At 32.5% G+C, this 22,377-nt stretch overlaps 1 protein-coding gene across 2 annotated transcripts in view; it reads left to right on the forward strand.

The window, feature by feature from the left end:
• LOC117167235 (DNA N6-methyl adenine demethylase) overlaps positions 1-20,995 on the forward strand; it is a 105,078-nt gene extending 84,083 nt beyond the window's left edge. The window contains exons 7-12 of one of the 2 annotated variants that reach the window (XM_033352022.1): positions 82-2,323; positions 2,593-2,768; positions 5,715-6,068; positions 6,153-6,553; positions 10,476-12,610; positions 18,003-20,995. In XM_033352022.1, the coding sequence (XP_033207913.1) occupies positions 82-2,323; positions 2,593-2,768; positions 5,715-6,068; positions 6,153-6,553; positions 10,476-12,610; positions 18,003-18,175 (5,481 nt within the window). In that variant the 3' untranslated portion in view covers positions 18,176-20,995. The remainder of the gene's footprint in view (positions 1-81; positions 2,324-2,592; positions 2,769-5,714; positions 6,069-6,152; positions 6,554-10,475; positions 12,611-18,002) is intronic. The other variant, XM_033352030.1, reaches the window with a different exon arrangement.
• Positions 20,996-22,377: the final 1,382 nt, after the last annotated feature.

A 22,377-nucleotide genomic window follows, 5' to 3' on the forward strand; every position in this document is an offset into this window, starting at 1 on the left:
ATCAAATAGCCTGCGAAAGGCGGTCCCTTATTTAAAACATTGCTCGATTTTAAGTTACAGATCGAATGATCCTCTTTTCAGGACGTGACGATGGCACCGCCTCCTGCTACGACGCCCAACAGTCGCAGCAGCTCCGTCCACATGGAGTCACAGCCGCAACAACAACAGCAGACTCAACAGCAACAGCAACAACAACAGCAACAACCACCACCCCCATCCGACACGCAGGTCAAAGGCTTTGCCACGATCGCCACCAGCAACGTGTCGGGAAACGAGATGCCTGGGTATCCACTTCAACCGGACCCACAGAGTTTACACAGCTCTAACGGATATCCAGGCTACGTGGAGATGGGTCAAATACCACCCCAAAACCAGTGGCAATCACCGGAGCAGCAGGACGCGAATCAACGTCACATCTGGTCTGACAACAGCTCGGAAGGAAAGATGACAAACGTGAACGTTTCCTGGTCGGAGAGCAATCTACAAACTCAGCAGGGAAACTTGAAACAGAATGAGCGGATGATGCAGAGTCAACAGGAGCTCTCGAGGCCAGAGAGTAATATGAGTTGGGACAATAATTCGGAGAATCAGCAGACAATCAATCAGCAAAGTCACAATCAGCAGAATCAGACACAAGCCAACTGGCAGCAGCAATCGAGCCAGAATCCAAGATTAACGCCATCATCGCAGTGGCCTCAACACTCACCAAAATTACCCGAGTCCCAACAGAATAGAATGACACCCTCCTGGTCGCAGAATAGTCCTCAAGATCAGCAGAATAATACTCAAAATCCGAGATTAACTCCTTCGAGTCAACAGATCCAACAGCATCAACAGCAGCAGCAGCAACAGCAGCAGCAGATTCAGCAACAGCAATGGTCGCAAATAGATCGGACTAAAATAGAGAACCCGAGATTAACTCCCTCGAATCAAATGTCCTGGCCTGACACGCCTACTAGTCAACCGAACTGGTCGCCAAACAGTTTAAAAAGCGACGGCAGTCAGCAGCAGCAGTGGGCCGAGTCGCAAAGCCCTAGACGGACTCCTGGATGGCAAAACCAGTCAAGTCAGGAGACGAAAATAGAGCAAGGCTGGTCGCCAAGGTCCAATGAAAATCAACCTAATTGGGGTCAGCAGGCCTCGAAACAAGAAATGCAGAACTCGGGGGAGAGACTCATCTGGCATCAGGAGGGAAAGCCGAACGGTTTTCCTGACGGACAAGATGTTCAGTCCGAAGGTTACAATCAGTCGAATCGGGTCAACTTGAATAGCAGGCTCAAGTCCATGATTTTGAACAAGCAGCAACAGCAGATGCAGCATCAGATGCAAAATCAGCAGCAGATGCAGAATCAACAAACTCAGCTTCAGAATCAACAAAACCAGATGCAGGCTCAGCAGCAGAATGCACAGAATCAGCAGCAGAATCAACTGCAGAGTCAGAGTCAACAGCAGAGTCAACAGCATCAGCAGATGCATCATCAGGTTCATAGTCAACGCTCAAACGGCAATAGCAGCTCTAGCGAATTTCCGAACGACGATCGAGGACGGGACTCGCACGAGAATGAAAAGCAGCAGGAAAAGCGAGAATTCAGCCAATCGGGAATGATGTCCATTTCTCAAAACAACGAATCCATGACCGGTAATTTTTTATTGCATAGCCACCACCCTCGGGCCGATAGTTTGCCCGGCGGTGGTGGCTTATGGGAGTGGACAGGTGGCGGAAGCATGACATCAGAGACTGGTATAAATGCGATAGAAAATTTCATGACGACCCAAGACAAAGAAACCTGGGATTCGAAAGAAGAGAAAGTGGACAAGGAGAAGGTATTGACGAAAGATGTGGAAACGAAGTCACAAGAATCAGCACCACAAGATTCAATCTCCTCGGGAGAGAAGTGCGATTCGGGTCAAGTTATCAAACAAGAGAATGAATACCCTGGAGAGGAAAATCAAGCCCCCTCTCCGGATCTTTCCAAGTCGATTAAAGTGGAACCGGAGCAGAGAGAGCAAGATACAAATTATAAATTCCAAGGCGACGGCGGACCAGCGAAAGTGTCATCAGAAGTTGGTTCCTGGTGTTGTCGTCGTGGAGGAACGGAACAACCAAGTCCCGAGCATTTGCGCGAAGGTTGCTGTCAAGGTCTTCGAACCCGGGACGAGATCCTTGATGAGCCGGAAAAGGAGTCAGAAGTCAAGAGCGAGGATCCCAATAGTCCGAAGAGTAGCGCCTCCTCAAACACAAAATTACAAGAACATCTGGACAAGCTGAAGAATAACGTAAGGACCGAAGTGCCAGGCTGCAGCTGCTTTCCTCCAGATAAATGTGAGTTGTCATTGAATATTCAGTTCTACGACACTAACAGCGAGAGATCACACTAACCACGAGCTTGTACACGACATTACAAAATTATTTAACGCGGCTGATGAAAATTCAGAGAAATGTCAGGGGCAGAGGAAAGGTTATGCCAGTCTAGAGTTCCCTAAGGAGAAAAAAAAAACAAAGTAAATCCATTCGCGAGGCATATTTTCGCTTACCCCTTTCATTGAAACGGTACGTCAGTGTCGTTAGTAAAATGCAAGTTCAAACACAAGGTCCACCGGAACCTGGATCCTATTACACTCATCTCGGAGCAGCTGCCAGCTTGCCAGATTTGAGAAATGATTTGGAGAGGAGAACCGGACTCAAGGGTAACGCCATCAGGTTCGAAAAGGTTGTCTATACAGGGAAGGAAGGCAAAACAACGCAGGGATGTCCTCTGGCTAAATGGGTATGTAGACACAATTTTATTCCATGTTCAGCAAAGAATCAGGGTGTCTTCTCTACCTGGAAAGCTTAGAATTTTAGGCACCGCATGATCGTGAATTTATTTTTTGGCGGTGAATTTTACAAATTTTACCCGTTCTTTTTTAATAATTGGTTTAATTTTTATCTTTTTCAATTATCATACATTTCAAATTAAGGAATTTCAACCCTCAAAGTGCGTACATGGTAAAATCACGGTAAAGTGAATCGTGGGTGTTAATCACCCCAGCGTGTTTAATCTTGTATTGTTTAACCCCTATTGAATATTTTGTCACAATAAAATTATCCGATATAGTTTAAAGTATCTTTCATAAGGTAGAGATGATTTTATAGCCATTTATTTATTTTAGGCTTGTTAAGAAAATTATTGAAAAACAAGTGAAAAAATCGGGTTTTTACTTAAAAATTCATAACTCACGCAATTTTAATTATTTTAACCTGAAAATTTGTGACTATACTTTTGAAATAGTGTACTTTCATTTTTAAAAAATTGCAACATGGGCGCTTTCAAAAAAGATATTTATTTGCACCCCACGATTTTTTTAACCAAACTTTCAGCTTCCACTGACGCTTGACGCAGTATGCTAAACGACTTTACTCATAGTTAGTGTCTCCAACTAAAGCTAGATGGCGACACTTACTCAATTTTTCGAATTAAGCATGGTTTATAAGAGTTTTAAAATTTCTTGGGGTATCTAACACCCACAATGAACTTTAAGGATTAAAATGCAGTTTTAAATACTTAAACACTTAAAAATTAGAAGCGTTTAAAATCGAAGATTTGTGAGAACAAATATTTTTAGTTGATCAACTGTGAATATAAATTAACTCATGATTTTTTTAAATTGAATTGTACTTTAAGAGTTAAAAAGTAAATAATAATTGATTGTACAAGACGCTTCGGAATCAGTTCACAATTTTAGAATTTCCAAGATTTTAACGTTAAAAATTAAACTGTTTCAATTGGAAAGTCTTATTAGTTAAAAGAATTTGAAAGCTCTCTTTTCCTTTATTAAAAAAAATTACAATTGAAAATTTTGTAATGCAACTACTTAATAAAATGTTAGACTCTTGTGTTAAAAATTAACTCTTTTTGGTTGAAGATTCATCCTCTTAATTGATAATTCATCTCTGATTGAAAATGTAACTAATTTGTTGAAAAAAATTTTTTAAATAAAAATTTTACTTTTCCAGTAGAAAATATAACTATTTTGCTGAAAATCCGTTTTTTGTTGTTTGTTAAAAATTAGATTTTTTTATTAGAAACCATAACTATTTTTATTTCAAGTTGAAAATTTATATATATTTTTTTAAAATTAAACTATGTTTAAAAATGTATGTACTTTGTGGAAAATTCGTTTTTTTGTTGTTGAAAAATTATCTTTGTGGTTTACTATTTACTCCTTGGGAAAAAATGCAAATATTCCAGTTAAAGCTTCCTCGTTTTAGTTGAAAATTCATCAGTTAATTACTGTTATTGAAATCAATGGATTTTTTCGATTTAAAATTAAATTTCCAATTCATATGAATTCTTTTGAAATTTATTTGATTTTTTTTAGTTGTTAATCACTTTTTTATAAGAAATTAATACGCTTTGAAAGATTTCAAGAGATTTTAACTTTTTTTCGGAAATCACCGTGAATTCTTATTAATTTACCCTGAATTCTGTGGAATTCTCTTGACCTTTTTTCATTCACTTGAATTCTTCTAGTTTTACTCAGTTCTACTTGATTAAATGTTTGAAAAAAAATTTTAACTTTATTTAATTGATCCTAAAGTCTTTTAACCGCACTTTGAATTCTTATGCATTTCATCAAATTCGTTGGAGTTCCTTTAAATGTTTGTAAGCATATTTCAAGGGTAATGAAGTCCATGAAGATTTTTCATACCTTTTTTTTTGAATTTTTTGTTCAATTTTCAACAAAAATTTTTAAATAAAATAATATATTCATCGAATTATTCTCGCTTACTTTAAATTACTCTAAATCCATTCCAATTTTACGAAAATTTAGTTGTACCTGCAAATTTAACAATTCAATTTTTTTTTTAAATTTGCCTTTTTCAATATAAATTAATCTTCTTGGTTGAAAATTCATCCTTTTGGTTGAAAATTCAATTATTCTATTTAACGATTCATAATTTTAATTAATTATTCATCATTTTGTTCGATAATAAAACTACTTTGTTTAAAGGTAACCTTCATTGTGAAAAATTCATCTTTCTCGCTTAAAGTTCAGCTATTCCAGTTGAAAATCCATTTACTTTGGTTGAGTTTTTAAAAATGGAAAATTAATTTTTTTACCCAAAAATGTAACTATTCCCTTTGGGAAAATTTAAATACTTCGTTAAAATTTAAACTATTTGGTTAACAAAATTTTTTGTTTGTTATAGTATCATCACTTTAATTGAAGATTCACCTCTTAGCTTGAAAACTGAGTCTATTTTGGTTAAAGTTTTTTTTTCTGACTGAAATCAATTGTTTATACTAAAATAATAACTATTTCAGTTGGAAATACCATCATTTTAGTTAACAATTCATCTCTTTCATTGAAAATTATCTTTTTGAATTGAATATTCTTCTTTTTTATTTTATAATAAACCTACTTGGTTTAAAGTTAAGCTCTTTTGTTAAAAATGCATTTTTTTGTGGAACATTATTTTTCTAAGCTAAACATTAAATTATTCCATTCAACTATTCGATTTTAAATGGATCTTTCACAGTTGAAAATTAAACTATTCTGTAGTATGAAAAATTAAACCCGGGAAAAAACTTGAGACACCTGCCAAAAATCTGAAATTGTCAGAGAATTTTTTTCCAGGATTTCAGTAGACACTCTGAAGAAGTTTTAAAGCTAGATTCCCAAATCCAAATCCAATTACGATCAAATGTTTAGAGTCTTGTCCATTACAGATACTTCGTCGGTCGGGTGTTGATGAGAAAATAATGACAATAGTGAAGCATCGCCAGGGCCATAAATGCGCGACAGCATGGATAGTCGTCGCAGTTGTTGCTTGGGAAGGTGTCCCTTCTCATGAAGCTGATAGGATTTATTCCCTCCTGACCCACAAACTAAACCGCTTCGGTCTTCCAACAACGAGAAGATGTGGGACCAACGAACCTAGAACTTGTGCCTGTCAAGGCCTCGATCCCGATTCCTGTGGTGCCAGTTTCTCATTCGGATGTTCTTGGTCCATGTATTACAATGGGTGCAAATACGCCAGAAGCAAAACTGTTCGGAAGTTTCGCCTTTCTGTTAGATCAGAGGTACGTTAGTTTTCAACCAAGCAGAAGCTATTAGTTAAGGATAGCAGATTTTTATTTTAAAATTGGCAAAACTTGTATTTGAAGGAAGGTCGTTTTCCGCAGGAGCAAGAAGTGGAGGAAAGGATGCACGTTTTGGCAACTCTGTTATCGCCTTTATATCTGAGCCTCGCCCCGGAAGCATTCAACAATCAAACTCAGTTTGAGAGGGAGGCCAGCGAGTGCAGACTGGGCTTCAAGCCCGGCAGACCGTTCTCTGGGGTGACGGCTTGCATCGACTTCTGTGCACACTCTCACCGAGATCTCCACAATATGAACAACGGCTGCACTGTCGTAGTCAGTTTGACAAAACACCGATCGCTAGCCAAGCCCGAAGATGAACAGTTGCACGTGTTGCCTTTGTATGTGATGGATGAGACAGACGAACTGGGTTCGAAGGAAGGTCAGGAGGAGAAGATCCGAATGGGCGCTATTGATGTTTTGACCAAGTAAGTATTCTAGATTTGTTAGTTTTGTTGTTACGTTTGAGCAATAGGGTTGTTGTTTCCAAAGTCAGGCATCATTTTTCCAATAGATGGATCTTATAGTATATAAAATTCTAATTTTAAAAATGCCCGTAAAATATTCTTTACATTTGGTTTACTGTTTTCAACTTAATGTTGACATATGAACTTTTTATCTCGATGTCGATTGGAGGGCCCCTTTGGACTTTCCACCAATCACAGCTTATGTGTCAGTGATTCTCAAATATCTTTTTCTGTGTCGATGTTTTCTTTTTGCTATGTGCACATCGAATATAGAAGTCGCAAAATATTGTTTCAAAAAATGTTGATGATGGGTTTTGTAAAAGCCAATAGCGGAAATGTGCCGAAAATAGATATATTTATGGTACAGTAGAACCTCGATTATCCGGCCTTCGATTATCCGAGGCTCCGCGTTATCAGAGGCAACAGGACTCATCCAAGCACTCCGCATTGACGGAGGTCTATGCTCGGATAATACGGCGAATCATTAATAAAACAGATGAAGCTGCAACGCCTAATTCTGAATGCGCACTTCCTTGAGCCACGCTAGTTGCAATGCTTTGTACCATAAAGATAAAACCACATTCTTAAATTGCTTACTTTTATTTTCTGAATGTTTATATTTATTTTTCTATTTAAAACTCGGATAATCGCCACATCATCATATTGATAGATAATTATAAGAAACCCTGAGTCACGTGACATCAATTTGAATAAGTGTTTTACACCCTTCATTTTTTCAACATTTTTTCTCGGCTGAACGACTCAACAGAAGATAAAAATTATAACGCATCTTCGTTTCGGATTAAAATTATATATTAATAAATTATTTTATCTAAAATCGTGAAACCTTATTTCAATTACGTAATATCTCAAGCTTTCATTTAAAACAGTTTTAGAAGGGTTAACCAATCGGTTTTTGAGTATACATCAGATTTCAAAAGGTTAAAAGGTCATTTTAAAGGTTTCAAAATATTTTGAAATATTTCAAAGCTCTTATAATATTTAAAAGGATTTTTAAAGATTTCAAAAAGAGTTGACGGAATTCAAAGACTCGAAAAGGATTCGAGGGTTTGAAAAAGGCGTGTGGACAAGATTTCAAAACTTTCACAAAGATTTCAAAGAATTCAAGGATTTTAGAGATTTTACAAAAAGTTTAAAAGATTTCAAAAAGATTTAAAATATTTTACAAAGATTTTGAAACTTTCAGAAGATTCCAAGGATTTGAAAGATTTCAAATAGTATAAAGTAAATCAGATTTATAATATTTCAAAGTATTTCAAATATTTGCAATGATTTCAAAATTTTAAAAAAAGATCTCACAAAAATTTCAAATATTTCAAAAGGTTTCAATAAATTTGAGATTTCAAAGGATTTCAATGATTTCAAAAAGAGTACAGTAGACCAAAATACAAAATATTTCAAGGATTTTAAAGGAGTTCACATTCTTTTTAGATAATTTCCGAATATTTTATAAAAGTTTCAAATATTTGAATGATTTCAAATAGATTCAAGAATTTAAAACATTTCAAAAGATATGAAACATTTCGAAGATTAAAATTTTTTTTAAAGGTTTCCAGAAATTTGAGAAGATTTCAAAAAATTTCAATGATTTCAAACAAACATAAAAGTTTTCACAAACCAAGATTGAAGGAAGTTTCACAGATATATCAAATATTTCACAAAGATTAAAAAAATTCAAGGATTTCAAAGATTTTACAAAAATTTTAAAAGATTTCAAACCATATCACAAAATTTTACAAATATTTTAAATACTTCAACGAATTCATACAGATTTCAAAATAATTCATATATTTCATAAAGATAAAACCAATTTCAAAAATTTCAAAGACTTTACAAAGATTTTAAAATGTTCCCGAAGATTTCCAGAAGACCAATTGTGTTTTCAAAAAATTAGAATAAAAATGCAACTGTTTAGTTGAAAATTGAATCATTTCCTAGAAAATGGCCTTTTTGTTTTAAATTCGTATTTTTGTGTTGAAAAGTCAATTGAAATCTTTTTGGGTGAAAATTAAACTATTTTGTTAAAATGTCAACCTTTTTTCTTAAAAATTGTACTCTTTTATTGAAAATTTAACTATTTTGTAGAAAATTTACTTTTTGTTTATACCTTTTTTTATAAATTTATCTTTTTTTATTTTTAAATTCATCTGTTTAAAAGAAATTCATATTTCTTAATTAAAAATGCAACTGTTCGTTTAAAAATTCAACTTTATTTTAAGCTTATCTTTTTGTTTTTTTAATTCACCTGCTCCAAAAGAAATTGCATCTTCCTTGAATAAAAATGGTACTGTTTGATGAAAAACTGAACTATTTGGTTAAAATGTTATCCTTTTTGCTTGAAAATTGTACTCTTTTATTGAAAGTTTAACTATTTTGTAGAAAATTTACTTTTTGTTTAAAATTTTTATTTTAGTATTGAAAAATAAACTAAAATTTTTTTGAATGATAATTCCATTTTTTTTTAATTTTAAATTAATCTTTTTCAAGCGAAATTTGATCTTTCTTCGATAAAAATCCTACCGTTTTATTGAAAGTCAAATTATTTGATTGAAAAGTTATACTTTTTGGTTGAAAATTCTGCCGTTTGAGTAGAAATTTCATCTTTCTTGGATATAAATGCAACTATGTGGTAGAGAATTAAATATTTGGTTACAAATTGATCCTTTTTGGTTGAAAAAAATCGTCTTTCTGGATTGAAAACTCAATTTTTTTCGTAGAAACTTATCTTTAGTTAAAAAATTCATATTTTGATCTTGAAAAGTCAACTGGAATCATTTTTGAATAAAAATTCATATATTTTTTTTGACACAGCAATTTTTAAAATAAAAATTCATCTGTTGCAAGAGAAATTTCTTTTTTCAAATCAAAATGCAACTATTTTATAGAGAATTTAACAATTTTGTTTAAAAAACATTCCCTTTTTTTTTAAATTCATCTTTTTGTAGTAAAAATTAAATTTTTTCCTTAAAAACTTATTTCTTGTTCAAAAATTCATGTTTTAATCCTGAAATGTCAACTGAAGTCTTTTTTAATAGAAAATTAAACTATTTTTTTTTAATTTATCTTTGTTTTAAAAATGTACCTATGTTAGTAGAAATTTCATTTTTTCATGAAAATGTCACTGAATGGTTAAAAATTCTTCTTCTTCGTTTCAGATTGATCTTTTTTACTTGAAATTTCTCCTTTTGTAGTAAAAAAAATTTTCTTGTTTTGAAATTTTATTTTTGTTGGATGAAAATGCATCAGTTTCGAGAAAAATTAATTTTTTGCTAAAAAGAAATTTTTTGTGTTTAAAAATTCAATTTTTGTTGAAAAAATTTGTTTTTTGGCTTGAAGGTTATACAATTTAGATCAAGTTTTATTCCTTTTCTTCAGTGAAAAATCTTTATTTGTTGAAAATTCGTTTTTCTTTTTAAAATTCTTATTGTTTTTATAGAAATTTAATTTTTTTTTGATTAAAATATAAACGACGCCACTTTTGTGGCTGTTTTATTCGATTTATAAAATAATTCTATGTTAAAAGTATTGCAAGAATAAAATGCTGGTATTTGAATATTAGTAATCAAAGAAAATGAAAAATTAGTCAAGAAAAAATCAGGGAATTTTGAAAATGTAGTTCTCGGACACCCCTATATTCCTACTATCAATAACCAGTAAAGCATTTGTGGAAACTATAAATGACGCACATTAAAAATACAATGAAACTCTTCTATAGTGCCAATTTTGGGGCTGACGGTTACACCTACATGCGGCGCGGCCTCAATTCGCGGAAGGGCTATTGAAGGCAGAGCTATTGAAGAGTTTAACTGTAATTTAAGTAAGAGCGCTAAGAGGGTGTGCTAAAAATCAATCTAAATTCCAGGTATCCGTGCGAAGTCCGAGTTCGATCCGTGCCACTCCAACCTTGCAGGCGCCATGGGAAGAAAAGAAAGGAAGATGAGCCCGAAGCCCTGAGCAATAAGAAAGAAGCTCTAAAACCTCCGGAGAAAATTCTCGAACCAAGAGCCGCATACCAAGATCCTTCCAGAACTCCAGGCCGAGATTCGCAACCATCCCTCGAGATGAACTCAGTCTTTGAAGGAATGGATGCTCAACTCCAGAGTTCTCAGGTTTCTTCAACTGTTCTTGACAGTCCAGTTTCCATGTACCAAGGCTGGGCCTATCAAAACGAGCAGCAGTGGAACAGAAATGGTTGGCTTGATCAGAGGAAAAACACATGGCTTAATTCCTGGGGTGAATATCCTTTCGGCAGCTTGGACCGAGACCTGAAAGTCGTTCCAGATAGTACAAGTTTGGACGAGAACAGACCCAGAAGTGCCGTTTCTCAATACACAGAAACTCAAGAGAAACCAGGATCTAGAATACTCAATTCCACTCCAGAATCGCCGCGGGGAACTTACCCCTATTCTCCGAGAACCCATTCCGCTTCTCCGAGAGGATCTCTTCCAAATACGCCTGGATCTTACTCTAGTAGCTCGGGCTACCATTCTTCGTCAGGACCTCTTTCAAACACTCCTTCACTTCCAAATACTCCTGGAGAGATTTACAGCACATCGCCAAGGTATCCAACCCAAGAAGAGAAGATTGGCTCCCCAGGTGTTTCTGGATATCCCATGACTCCTTGTGAAAGTTACTCGAATAGACAGCCGAGTCTCTCTCCGAGAGCGTATCCAAATAACTTAGACCCGAATCAGAGAACTCTTCATAGACCAGAGACCACCGAGGCTTTTAGGAATCTATATCCTGGAAACGCTCATCAACCAATGGAAAGCCAGGAACCAAAATTATCACCGAGAGCACAAGATTTTAGAATGCAACATCAGTATTTCCAATCCGGAGTGCGAGGTTATCCCACTCAACATAATTCTGACATTCCCACTCTACCAGGAATCTCAGCCGAAAGCAGTGCTCAAAAATCCAATTTCTTGCATCATCCTTTCTCCGATCAGAATAGACACTACGAACCTCAAGGTTCTAACACCTGGAACAATCCTCTATCATTTCACCAACATCAGAATTCAAATCTCGTCCCTAAAATGCCGGACCAGAGAATACCGGAGGAGAGATATCAGAGGAATTCCTGGGAAGGGCCTCCTTCTGAGCCGTCGCCCTTTCGAGTGCCGAAAGGAAGACCGCCTTCGAGAACAGCACCTAATCCGAACATTCCGATTGTAGAACCCAGCCTCTTTCAAAATTCGTTCGTCAAGACTTTCCTGAAACCGCAGGAGCCTTCGAAGAATCATCAGCCGAGAGCCTGGCCGGAAGAGAAGCGAGAAGGATTTCATGAAGCGAGGCAGGACATGGCAAATAGCAATCCTGGCTGGTTGAACTGGGCGGAGGCGGAGATGAAACAAGTCCAGGACTTCCATGCGATCTCTGGATTGGGACACACCTTTCCTCAATACAGTTATCCCTATCCTGTTTTCGAAAAACCTTATCCAAACACCTGGGAAGGCTACAACTATCATCGCCAACCTTATCAGGAGTATCAGCCTCAATTGTACCAGCAACCAAAGAGGGAGTCTTTCCCTCCTTATCAGGGCGTGCCACCTTACCAGGGATTGAATCCATCCTGGAGGTGGGATATTTACGGTCCACCGTCCTACTTTCCAGTTCTTCCGGATCCACCGCCAAAGGCGGAACCTCTCGGCGAAGTGGCAGACTTCTCTGACAATGAGGAGAGTTTCAAAGATTCGCAGATGGGAGGAGTTGCTATTGCTCTAGGACATGGGAGTGTTTTGTTCGAGTGTGCAAAGCACGAGATGCATTGTACGACTGCACTGAAGAAACCGAATCGGACGAGCCCGACGAGAATCAGTCTCGTTTTCTATCAGCACAGGAATTTGAACAGGCCGCGGCATGGTTGGGACGAGTGGGAAGAAAAGATGAGACTGAGGAAGCTCGGAATTACGAGCACTTCAACTGGTAGCTCTAGCACTACCACCACTACGACAACAACTGCAACAACAGAGCCTGCTCCAGGAGTTGTTTCGTCAGGTAAATTGTTTGTTTCATAATCAACGCAGTTGGACTATAAATATCAGGGTGTCTAGCCTACCTGGAAAACCTGGAATCGTCAGGAAATTTGTATATGTCTTAGGGTGTTTAGTGACCTTGAAAACCTTGAAAACCTGGAAATCTCCTTGATTTTTTCACAAATAGCTTGAATTTTAATTATTCTTCTTTTTTTTAACAGTAATTTCATCGAAATGCGAAGGCAATTTAAATCATTTAGTCTAATATGAAAGAAGCATCTCGTTTAGAAAAAATCTTGCTGTTTAAAATTTTTTTCATTCGTCAAGATATAATTAATCTTTTGTTCATTACAGAATAAATAAATATATTTCAAGGCACTTTTTGTTGGGGTGTTCAATTTATAAATTGTAAAAATTATTAGTGTAAAATTTCGATGTTAATTCACTTTCAGAATTAGAATAAGCCATGGTCATATAATATTTTTAATATCTTTAACATTTTATAAAGATTTAAAAAAAGCGAGCACGCCAGATTTTAATAAAGATTTCACAGAAATTTCACAAACATTTTAAAACTTTAAAGATTTAAAGGATTTCAAAGAATTCAAAATTGTACAGTACACCAGATTGCAAAGATTTCAAAAATTTTAAACGATTTCAAGAGGTTTTAAAACATTCGAGAAGATTTCAAAATATTCCAAATAATCCAATGACTTCAACGAAAACAAAAAATTTTCCAAACAAAGATTCAAGAATGATTTTATAAACATTTCATAAAGATTTTAAAACTTACAAAAAATTGAAAGATTTAAAAACGGGTATATTAAACCAAATTTTTAAGATTTAAAAACATTTAAAAAATTTTAAACAATCACAAAATTTGTTAGGAGCTATCAAACATATCGAACATTTCTCTAAGATTTCAAACATTGCACAAAGATTTTGAAACTTTCAAAAGGTTTTAAAGATTTCAAAACATTTCAAAGATTTAAAATAACTTCAAAATATGCTAGGAGATGTCAAAAGATTTCACAAAAGTTTCAAAGATTTCAAAACAATACGAGAATTTCAAAGATTTCAACAAGGGTGCAGTACACCAGATTTTAAGGATTTCAAACCATTTAAAAGATTTTAAACGATTTAAAAATGTTTGACAAGATTTCAAACGATTAAAAAAGAATTCAATTTTTTAAACTGAAAATGTTAATAACTATTCCAAGAGAACATTTCATCATTTTAGTTGAAAATTCATCTCTTTAGCTGAACATGAGTTTTTTTCACTAACAATTTTACTGATAAATTCTTGGGGACAATTTATCTTCTTCTTCGTTGAAAATTAAAATATTTTAGTTAAATATTCATTATATTATTTGAAAATCTATCTTTTTTGTCGAAAATTACTCTATTCCAGTTTAAGATCCTTAATTTTAGTTGAAAATTCATCACTTTCTTTAAAAATGTAATTTTTTTTTAATTATTAATTTTTTAACTGAAAATTTAACTATTCCGTTGATGGTTAAAAATTAATCTTTCAATTCTAAACTCAACTAATTCGTTGAAAATTCATGCATTTTAAAAAAAATGGATTGCTTGAAAATAAAACTACTCGATTGGAAATTAAACGCTTTGGTTAAAAATTCATGTTTTTGGTTTAAATTTTATCTATTGTACTCGAAGATTCATAATTTTATTTGAAATTTTTGTTTGTAGAAAATTCCATTGATTCAGTTGAAGATTCATTGTTTTATTCGAAAATTCATCACTTTGATTAAAAATATAACTTATTTTAAGATTAGTTTTTTTGTTGACAATTATTCATTTTTAAACGAAAATTGTAACTATTTCGATAGAATATTCGATTATTTTACTTGAAAATTTATCTCTTTTAGTTAAAAATTTGTCTTTTTGATGGAAATTAATCTTATTTGAAAATTCGTCTTTTTGGTTCAAAATTCATCTATTGCAATCTCATAATTTTAATTGAAAAGTCATATTTTTGGTTAAAAATTTAACTATTCCAGTCAAGGATACGTCAATTTAGTTTGAAAATGTATCACTTTGATTGACAATTTAATTATTTTGTTGAAAATTGTTGGCTTTTTTTGTTTTGTTCAAAAATTAATTATTTTTAACTTAAAATTTAATTATTCCATTTATGATTAAAAATTAAGTTTTTTTATTTATAAATTCAAATATTTCGTTGAAAATTCATGTATTAAAAAAACGGTATCTTTTAGTATAAAATTAATCTCCATTCTTGAAAGTTTAAATAAAATTACTTAGTTCAAAATTAAACTCTTGATAAAAATTCATTTTTCTGGTTTAAAATTTTGCTCCTGAAAATTCATCATTTTAATTAAAAATTCATCAATTTGTTTGAAAATCTGTTGTTTTTCTGTGTGGAAAATTAATTCTTTTATCTGAAAATTTAACTATTCCATTTTTGGTTGCAAAGAGATCTTTTCTTAGTTCAAAATTCATTTATTTGGTACTTTAGACACAAATTTAAGAAATTGATTGTTATTTTTGAGTTTTTAAAAATAATCTAATAAATCGGTAATGCTAATATATTTAATGACGTCTTGTAATATAATTATATTAGAAGATAGTCTTAAAAATATATTAATTTTATAAACAATTCTTAAATTCTAAATTAAATATATTAATTGAATCCCTATAAGCTGAAAAAAAAACATTATTTATAATAAACTTGCAAAACGCTTTACATATTCTGAATTTATTATTTTAAATATTGGGAAATATTGGAATGATTCTGTACTGTGAAAAATTTATACCTGGAAAAAACTTGAGATACATGGAAAAAAACTGGAATAGTCAGAAAATTTTCGTTCAGAATTTGAGTAGACACCCTGAAGTTCGACCCCCTCTATCCCCGTCGGACTTACAGTCTTATTTTTTTCTGTCACAGGTTGAAAAACTTGGGGAACGGAGGATCCTCTAACACCTTTGCGCCGGGCGAATTTCAAGACCAGTTGCTTCCAGGACAGAGTGAACACTGTGTGTTCGCGAGCTTTCGGGCTTCGAGTTGAAAAAGGTGCAGCATATGAACACACGGTGTTCATCCTAGCGCGAAGGTGTTTACAGTTTTTCAATCTATATTCTTGACAATTAGTTTAAAAGTGTGTCTACCTTACCTGGAAAATCTAAAAAACCCGGAATTGTCAGGAATTTTCTTTCTAAGTCAGGGAATTTCTCGAGAGCGTGCTAAATTAAAAAAAAAATTGAAATGTAAAATTGAATAACAATGATTCTTCATTTTTAAAAGTACTTGGCTTTATGTTGCTGTATTTTAACTTTTTTTGTTGTGCATTCGTTCTTTTTTGTTTGTTTTTTAAATTAACTTTTCTAACTGAAAATGTTACTATTTCATTTTTTGGTGAACATTGAGTTAAAAATTAAAGTATCTGGTTGACAATTCATGTGTTTTGTTTAAATTTCGATCTTTCTGTTTGAAAATTAAAATTGAAGATTGAAATTTGTTATATTTTTTGGTGAACATAATAATTACTACATTTTTAGTTGAGAATTGAGCTTTTTTTATATAAAAATTTTGATTGTTGAAGATTAATGATTTGAATTGAAAATTTATTTGTTTAATCGAAAAGTGAGTTATTTGGCGAAAATTCGGGTTTTTTTTTGGCTGAAGATTAATTTTGTTTCAACTGAAACTGTAACTATTCTAGTTGAAGATTCGTAATTTTATTTAAAAATTCATCACTTTATTGGAAAATGTAAATATTAAAAAAAAATTTTTTATTGAAAGTTATTTTTTTTTCAACTGAAAATGTTAGTATTCGAATTGAATATTTCAGAATTTTATTTTAAAATTCATCCCTTTGATTCAACCTTACTTTTAACTGATAATCTAACTATTCAATTTTTTGTTAAAAGTTTATCTTTTTTAGTTGTAAATTCATTTGTTTTGTTGAAAATTCGCCTTTTTTCGTGGAAATTGATCTTTTTGGTTAAAAATTCAACTGTTTCACTTAAAAATTCATCATTTTAGTTCAAAATACATGTTTTTGGTTAAAAATAAAAGTCCTTGGTTGAAAGTTAAACTCTTTTTTTTAATTCATCTTTTTATTTAAAAATCACTTTGTTTGAATTTTGTTTCAATTGAAAATTAATTTTTTTATCTGAAAATTTCAATATCTACTAATTCCATTTTTGTAAAATTTAATTGCTTGGTTTAAAGTTAAATTTTGTGTAAAAAATTATTTTTTTTTACGTTGAAGGTTCATCATAATTTTTAATTGAAAATTCATTTCTTTGATCGAAAAATGAATTATTTGGTGAAAATTCGAGTATTCTTTGGCTGAAGATTAATCTTGTTTAAACTGAGAATGCAACTATTTCAGTTACATTAATAGAGATTTTTTACCTAAAAATTCAATTATTCAATTTTCTGTGAAAAACTGATCTCTTTTAATCCAAAATACGTTTTTTTGGTTTAATATTTAACTCATGTCGTTGAAAATTCATCGTTTTAGTTAAAAATTCATCAGTTTAGTTAAAAATGAATTGCTAAATGTAAATTTAACTGTTCCATTTTGGGTTAAAAATTCTTCTGGATTAATTGAAAATGTAATTGCTTGGTTAAAAATTATTTTTTGTCGCTGAAGATTCATAATTTTAATTTTTAAGTTTGGCGAAAATTCGGATTTTCTTTGGCTGAAGATTAATTTTGTTTAAACTGATAATGTAGCTATTTCAGTTGGATATTCCTTAATCTCAGTTAAAAACTTCTACCGTTGAATATTGATTTTCTACTTTAAAAAACTTTTCAATTTTTTTGTTGAAAAATGATCTCTTTTTAATCAAAAATTTGTCTTTTTGGTTTAAAATTTAACTTTAGCACTTGAAAATTCATCGTTTTAGTTTAAATTTCATCAATTTGGTTAAAAATGAATTTTTTTAAATGCAAATCTAACTTTTTCATTTTGGGATGAAAATTGTTCTTTCTCAATTAAAAAAAATTCAACTACTTGATTGAAAATTTGTTGTTCTTTTTTAGTTAAAATTTCAACTATTTCGCTTGAAATTCATGTATTTTGTTTTGAAAAATCGTCTTGTTTGGTATAAAATTAATTTTATTGTTTTTTTATTTTATATGGAAGTTCATCACTTTGGTTGAGAATTTGTTGTTTTTTGATTGAAAAATTATTTTTTTTTATCTAAAAATTAAACTTGTCCATTCTTGGTTGGAGACTGACCGTTTTTAGTTCAAAATTCAACTATTTTGTACTATGAAAAATTCTACCTGAAAAAAATATGATATACCTGGAAAACACCTGGAATTGTCAGGGAATTTTTGTCCAGAAGTTGAATAGACACCCTGGTTTAATGAAATCCTAAATTTGCTGTATCTTCACGGACGATCTCGATCTTTCCAGGTGGCGATCAGACCTTGATGCCCCAGATCCCAAACGTGCCGAGTTCTCAGTTCATGATGAGATCTCCCACATACACTACCATGACCTGGACCACCTTGTTCCCGATGCATCCTTGTATGATAACCGGATCGCGTCCAGAAGGAGAAGCCAGCGGTCAAGAAATCAAGAGTTGAGGAATCAACGATGAGTTCTAGTCAACGATGAGTACGGAAATCAAATTATAATCGATTCGAGATGCATTCGTAGCAGTGGATTCTCAAATTAGCAATCAATCAGCATTTTAATCGCAGCAACTAGAAAAACAAATCCGCACTGCCATTCCAACTTTTCAGGGGCTTCCCTTTTTATACTGTTTCAAGACAATTTTGCAGATATATTGCAGAAAATCGAGAGATAGAGAGAGAGAGAGAGAGAGAATGAAAGTCGTATCGAGGCTAAATCTCGTATGGTGTCGAAATCTGTGACTGGTTGCGTCCCTCTTAAATAATTTGCGATGGATTTTAAACGTATTGAGATTAACTCTATTGACTTTAGTAATATCATTACGCTATTTCGTGTTTTAGCACCTTCATTTTTATTAGCTAGTCCTCAGATTTAGCCGCGTCTCTCGAAAGGGCGCGCAACGTAATCTAATTAAACTTTTGCTCAGTTCGCGGCCCTCAAAACTGGAACGGAATGCTCTTTATGAATATTTTTTAGTATTTATCTATTTTTAAGCTGCAAATGCTCATTTTCAGTGGTTTACAAGGAAGATGGGACCAAGTCTTTCAAAGTGAAAATTAAGTTTTAACCAAACGGTATTATTTTTAAAAGGAATTGAGACTTCTGCTGATATTGAATCTGAGCTTTTGATTCGTTCTGGTTTTCGCGCCGCATCCGAAGATCGGATTATTAAAAAAAAAAAAGAAAAGACTGCGTTTTGACTTTCGACGAGTGGAAATAGAGCGACCAGTTTTTTTAAAAAACTTAGCCACTGCACAATCCATCACACTTTCGAGATTAACAAAAAAAAAACAAAAAACACGAAAATGATCTCAAGGTTTTTTAACTAACACTAAATCCCTTATTTTAATCCTTTGTACATTGCGCTTATTGTATCTCGTATTTATTTGTATGCACTTTCGCACCCGTTATATGTATCTAGAATATAAAGTACGACGTGACTCAGTACAAAGACAAAGAGTTTTTTTTCACAATGTGAGAATGGGAGAATGTGTGAATGTTGAATTTGATGTTCGGTTCGTGAATCATGTGTGCGTAGGATCGAGCATCAAAGTCGCGGATCAAAACAAGAAGAAAAGTCCAAAATTACAGAGTGTCACTTTGCTTTGGACAAAAAAAGGCTAATCTATGTGTATTATTATTATTTGACCCATTTTGTACATACTAGGATGACTATTAGGTTTTTTTTACGAAAATCTCCCAATTTTATACATATATAAATATATATACGAATACATAAATATATGAAAAAAAAGGATCTTACGTCACTCTGTTTAAGTCTGAAGCGAGTGAATGCGAGTTTTTATTTATTTATTATTGTCGCCCTTGTTTCCCCCCTCGAATTAGACAAATTTGCGATTGCGAGATATTTTATATTCGTGTCTCTGCATGAGGACGAGGAGAAAGAAATTCAATCAATTTCTCTCATCGTACCCTAAAGTATTATAAGAATCATTAATATATTATCATCAATTATTATCGCATACAATAATTAGTAATATAATCTAATTTAATTGATTATTTATTAATTAAGTTTGAAAATGTTGTACCACTATCTACTTTAAGCAGTTGGAGTTCAACATCGAAATGCCGATTGTCGGTTTCGCATCACCAGGGAGCGGATTAGAACTTTATAAAACTTTAGAAAACTTGCGCGCGCACGTTCCCACGCGCCTCCCCTCTCTGTCGGGCTGACGAGTGGGAAACGTGCGCGCGCACGTTTCTTCGCTCCCCTATGCATCACTCTCTTTAAAAAATAGCCAAAATTTGAAGAAAAAATTGCGGATTTTTTTGAGGGGATTAAATTACTCAGCGAAAGGCGACACTCGAACTGTGAAAATGCGCATTCCGTAGCGTTTCTTCCGACTACACCTATTCTATTCCAAATTTCTGTAAACTAAGTTCATTATCAAGTTTTATTTCACCTTATCGATCGTATATGTATATTGTAAGGACGGACAGAGAGATATTCCAGTAATACTCGTTTTACTCTCTTTAAAAAAAATAAAGTCTCTTTAGAGAAAAGTCATGTTGGTAAATGTATTTATATTATGCTCAGAAAGCAACTACAGTACAAGAATCACCTTTTGATGCACCAGTCTCTTAGAATTAAATAATTCGGAAGTATTCGTTATGTTTTATCCCTTTTTCTTTATTTCACCTATTTTCGTTTCTTTCTTGATGAATTGAAAAGAGATCTACGTAATTATGCTACAAAGACAAATGAAAGAATTCTTACAACTTTTTATAAAATAATAAATATATATTAAAAAAATGGAGAAATTAATAATGAGACGATGCCAAAATAGTGTTAAAGGTATATATATACATAATTAGAAAGTAAACGAAATTACGTGTAATAATAAATATAACGAAACTATCAAAAGTAAAGTATGTAAGAAGAATCAGTTGTAAAACTAATAATAAAAAAGTTGATAAGAGAGACAAAGAAAGACAAAAGAGGAAAATAAATTACGATTTAATAAAATGAAAGCGAACGCGGTAATGAAAAGTTGAAAAATGTATTTTTTCTTCCAATGCCAAAAAGATGCCATTTTGTTTTATACGAAAAACCCGATGAAAAATCCAGAAAAAAATTATACTATGGGAGAAAATTATGTAGTGTGTAGTAGTCTGGTGGAAAATTTCGTGTGACATGAAATTGTTTACCAAGAAAACGTTTGTGTGTGTAACAAGAAACTTAATGTGTATGTCTTGTCCGCCTTATGAAGCAACATTACAATAGGAGAAAAAACAATATTTGTAGATTACAATAACAATTTGAAAATAAACAATAGAAATAAAACCCTCGCCTCTTTACTCAAATAACCTTCTAATTCCAAGATAATGGTGTCGTTGCAGGAATTTCAGGTAATATATTTTTTTAATACTGCATATCATTTGTAAAAGTTTAGTGCATTTCATACAAAATTTGAATACTTCAATCTTGAGAAAGAAAATTTTTTAGTGGAGTATCGAAATCTCGAATTAAAAACTATGTGAAAGTTGAAAATTCAAGTTTTTAGTGGAGAATTCTTAAATTTAATTGAAAATTCGTTCGTTTCGATAGAAAATTATCTTTTCGTTTGCAAATTAATTTTTTTGTCAGTTAACAATTTAACAAGTAGGTGTTAAAATTTAACTATTTTTTTAGCAATTAAAAAAATTATTTCCATAAAAATCCATCTTTTTGCTAGAGAATTCATGAATTTGATTGAAAATTGTCTTTTTTTTGTAATAAATTAATGTTTTTGTGTAAAAATTAATCTTTTTATTTGAAAATTAAAATGATTGGTTGAGAATTCTTGACTTTTTTTTTAAATTCGGTTTTTTTCAATAGAAAATTAATCTTTTCGTTTAAAAATTCATGTTTTGGATAAAAATTTAACAACTAGGTTTTAAAGTTAAACTACTTCCTGGCAATTAAAAAAAATTCTTTCCTTTTTAAAAATCCAACTATTTGTTTGAGAGTTCTGGAATTTTATTTAAAATTGTTCTTTTCTTGTAATAAATTAATGTTTTTGTTTCAAAATCCATAGTTTTTAGTTAAAAGTTCAAATTTTTGGTTGAGAATTCTTAAACTTGATTGAAATTAGTCTCCTTTGGTAATAAATTAATCTTTTTGTTCAAAAATTAATATTTTTGTTTAAAACTTCATCTTTATGGTAAAAAATGTAACAACTTTTTTAAAAAGTTGAACTGCTTTCTCAAAAGGTTGTATATACAAAGCTGTTACGAGTGAAAAAAATTTTGGGTACCGGTAAGAAGCATATTTTAAGGATAAAGCTTAAACTGAGGGACAAAGATATTAACCAATTAATTTTTCTCAAGTGTGTTTAAGAGGGCTGTGTACTAGCGTGGGAACTGTGAGTTGAGTGTGCGATAGAGACAGAAATATGATAAGCACGCCCAAAAGGGTGGAGCTTGTTAGTGACAAAAAAATTTTGACAGCCAATCATAGTTGGAATATTTTCAGAAAAAAAGGGTATGTAGTAAAAAAAGTTTGAAAGAAATTTCCTGGGAGAAAGTCATCATCAGGAGACCGTCACCTTGGGTCAGGCATTGTCTGGAAACCGCTACCCTTGCGGCGGGTGGTAGTTTGTCGAGCGCCGGTTTTCGGCATCGCGAGACCTTCCCATTGTTTGAGATTAGA

The sequence above is a fragment of the Belonocnema kinseyi genome, chromosome 1, assembly GCF_010883055.1.
Source record: "Belonocnema kinseyi isolate 2016_QV_RU_SX_M_011 chromosome 1, B_treatae_v1, whole genome shotgun sequence".
In the NCBI taxonomy this organism is placed as follows: Eukaryota; Metazoa; Arthropoda; class Insecta; order Hymenoptera; family Cynipidae; genus Belonocnema; species Belonocnema kinseyi.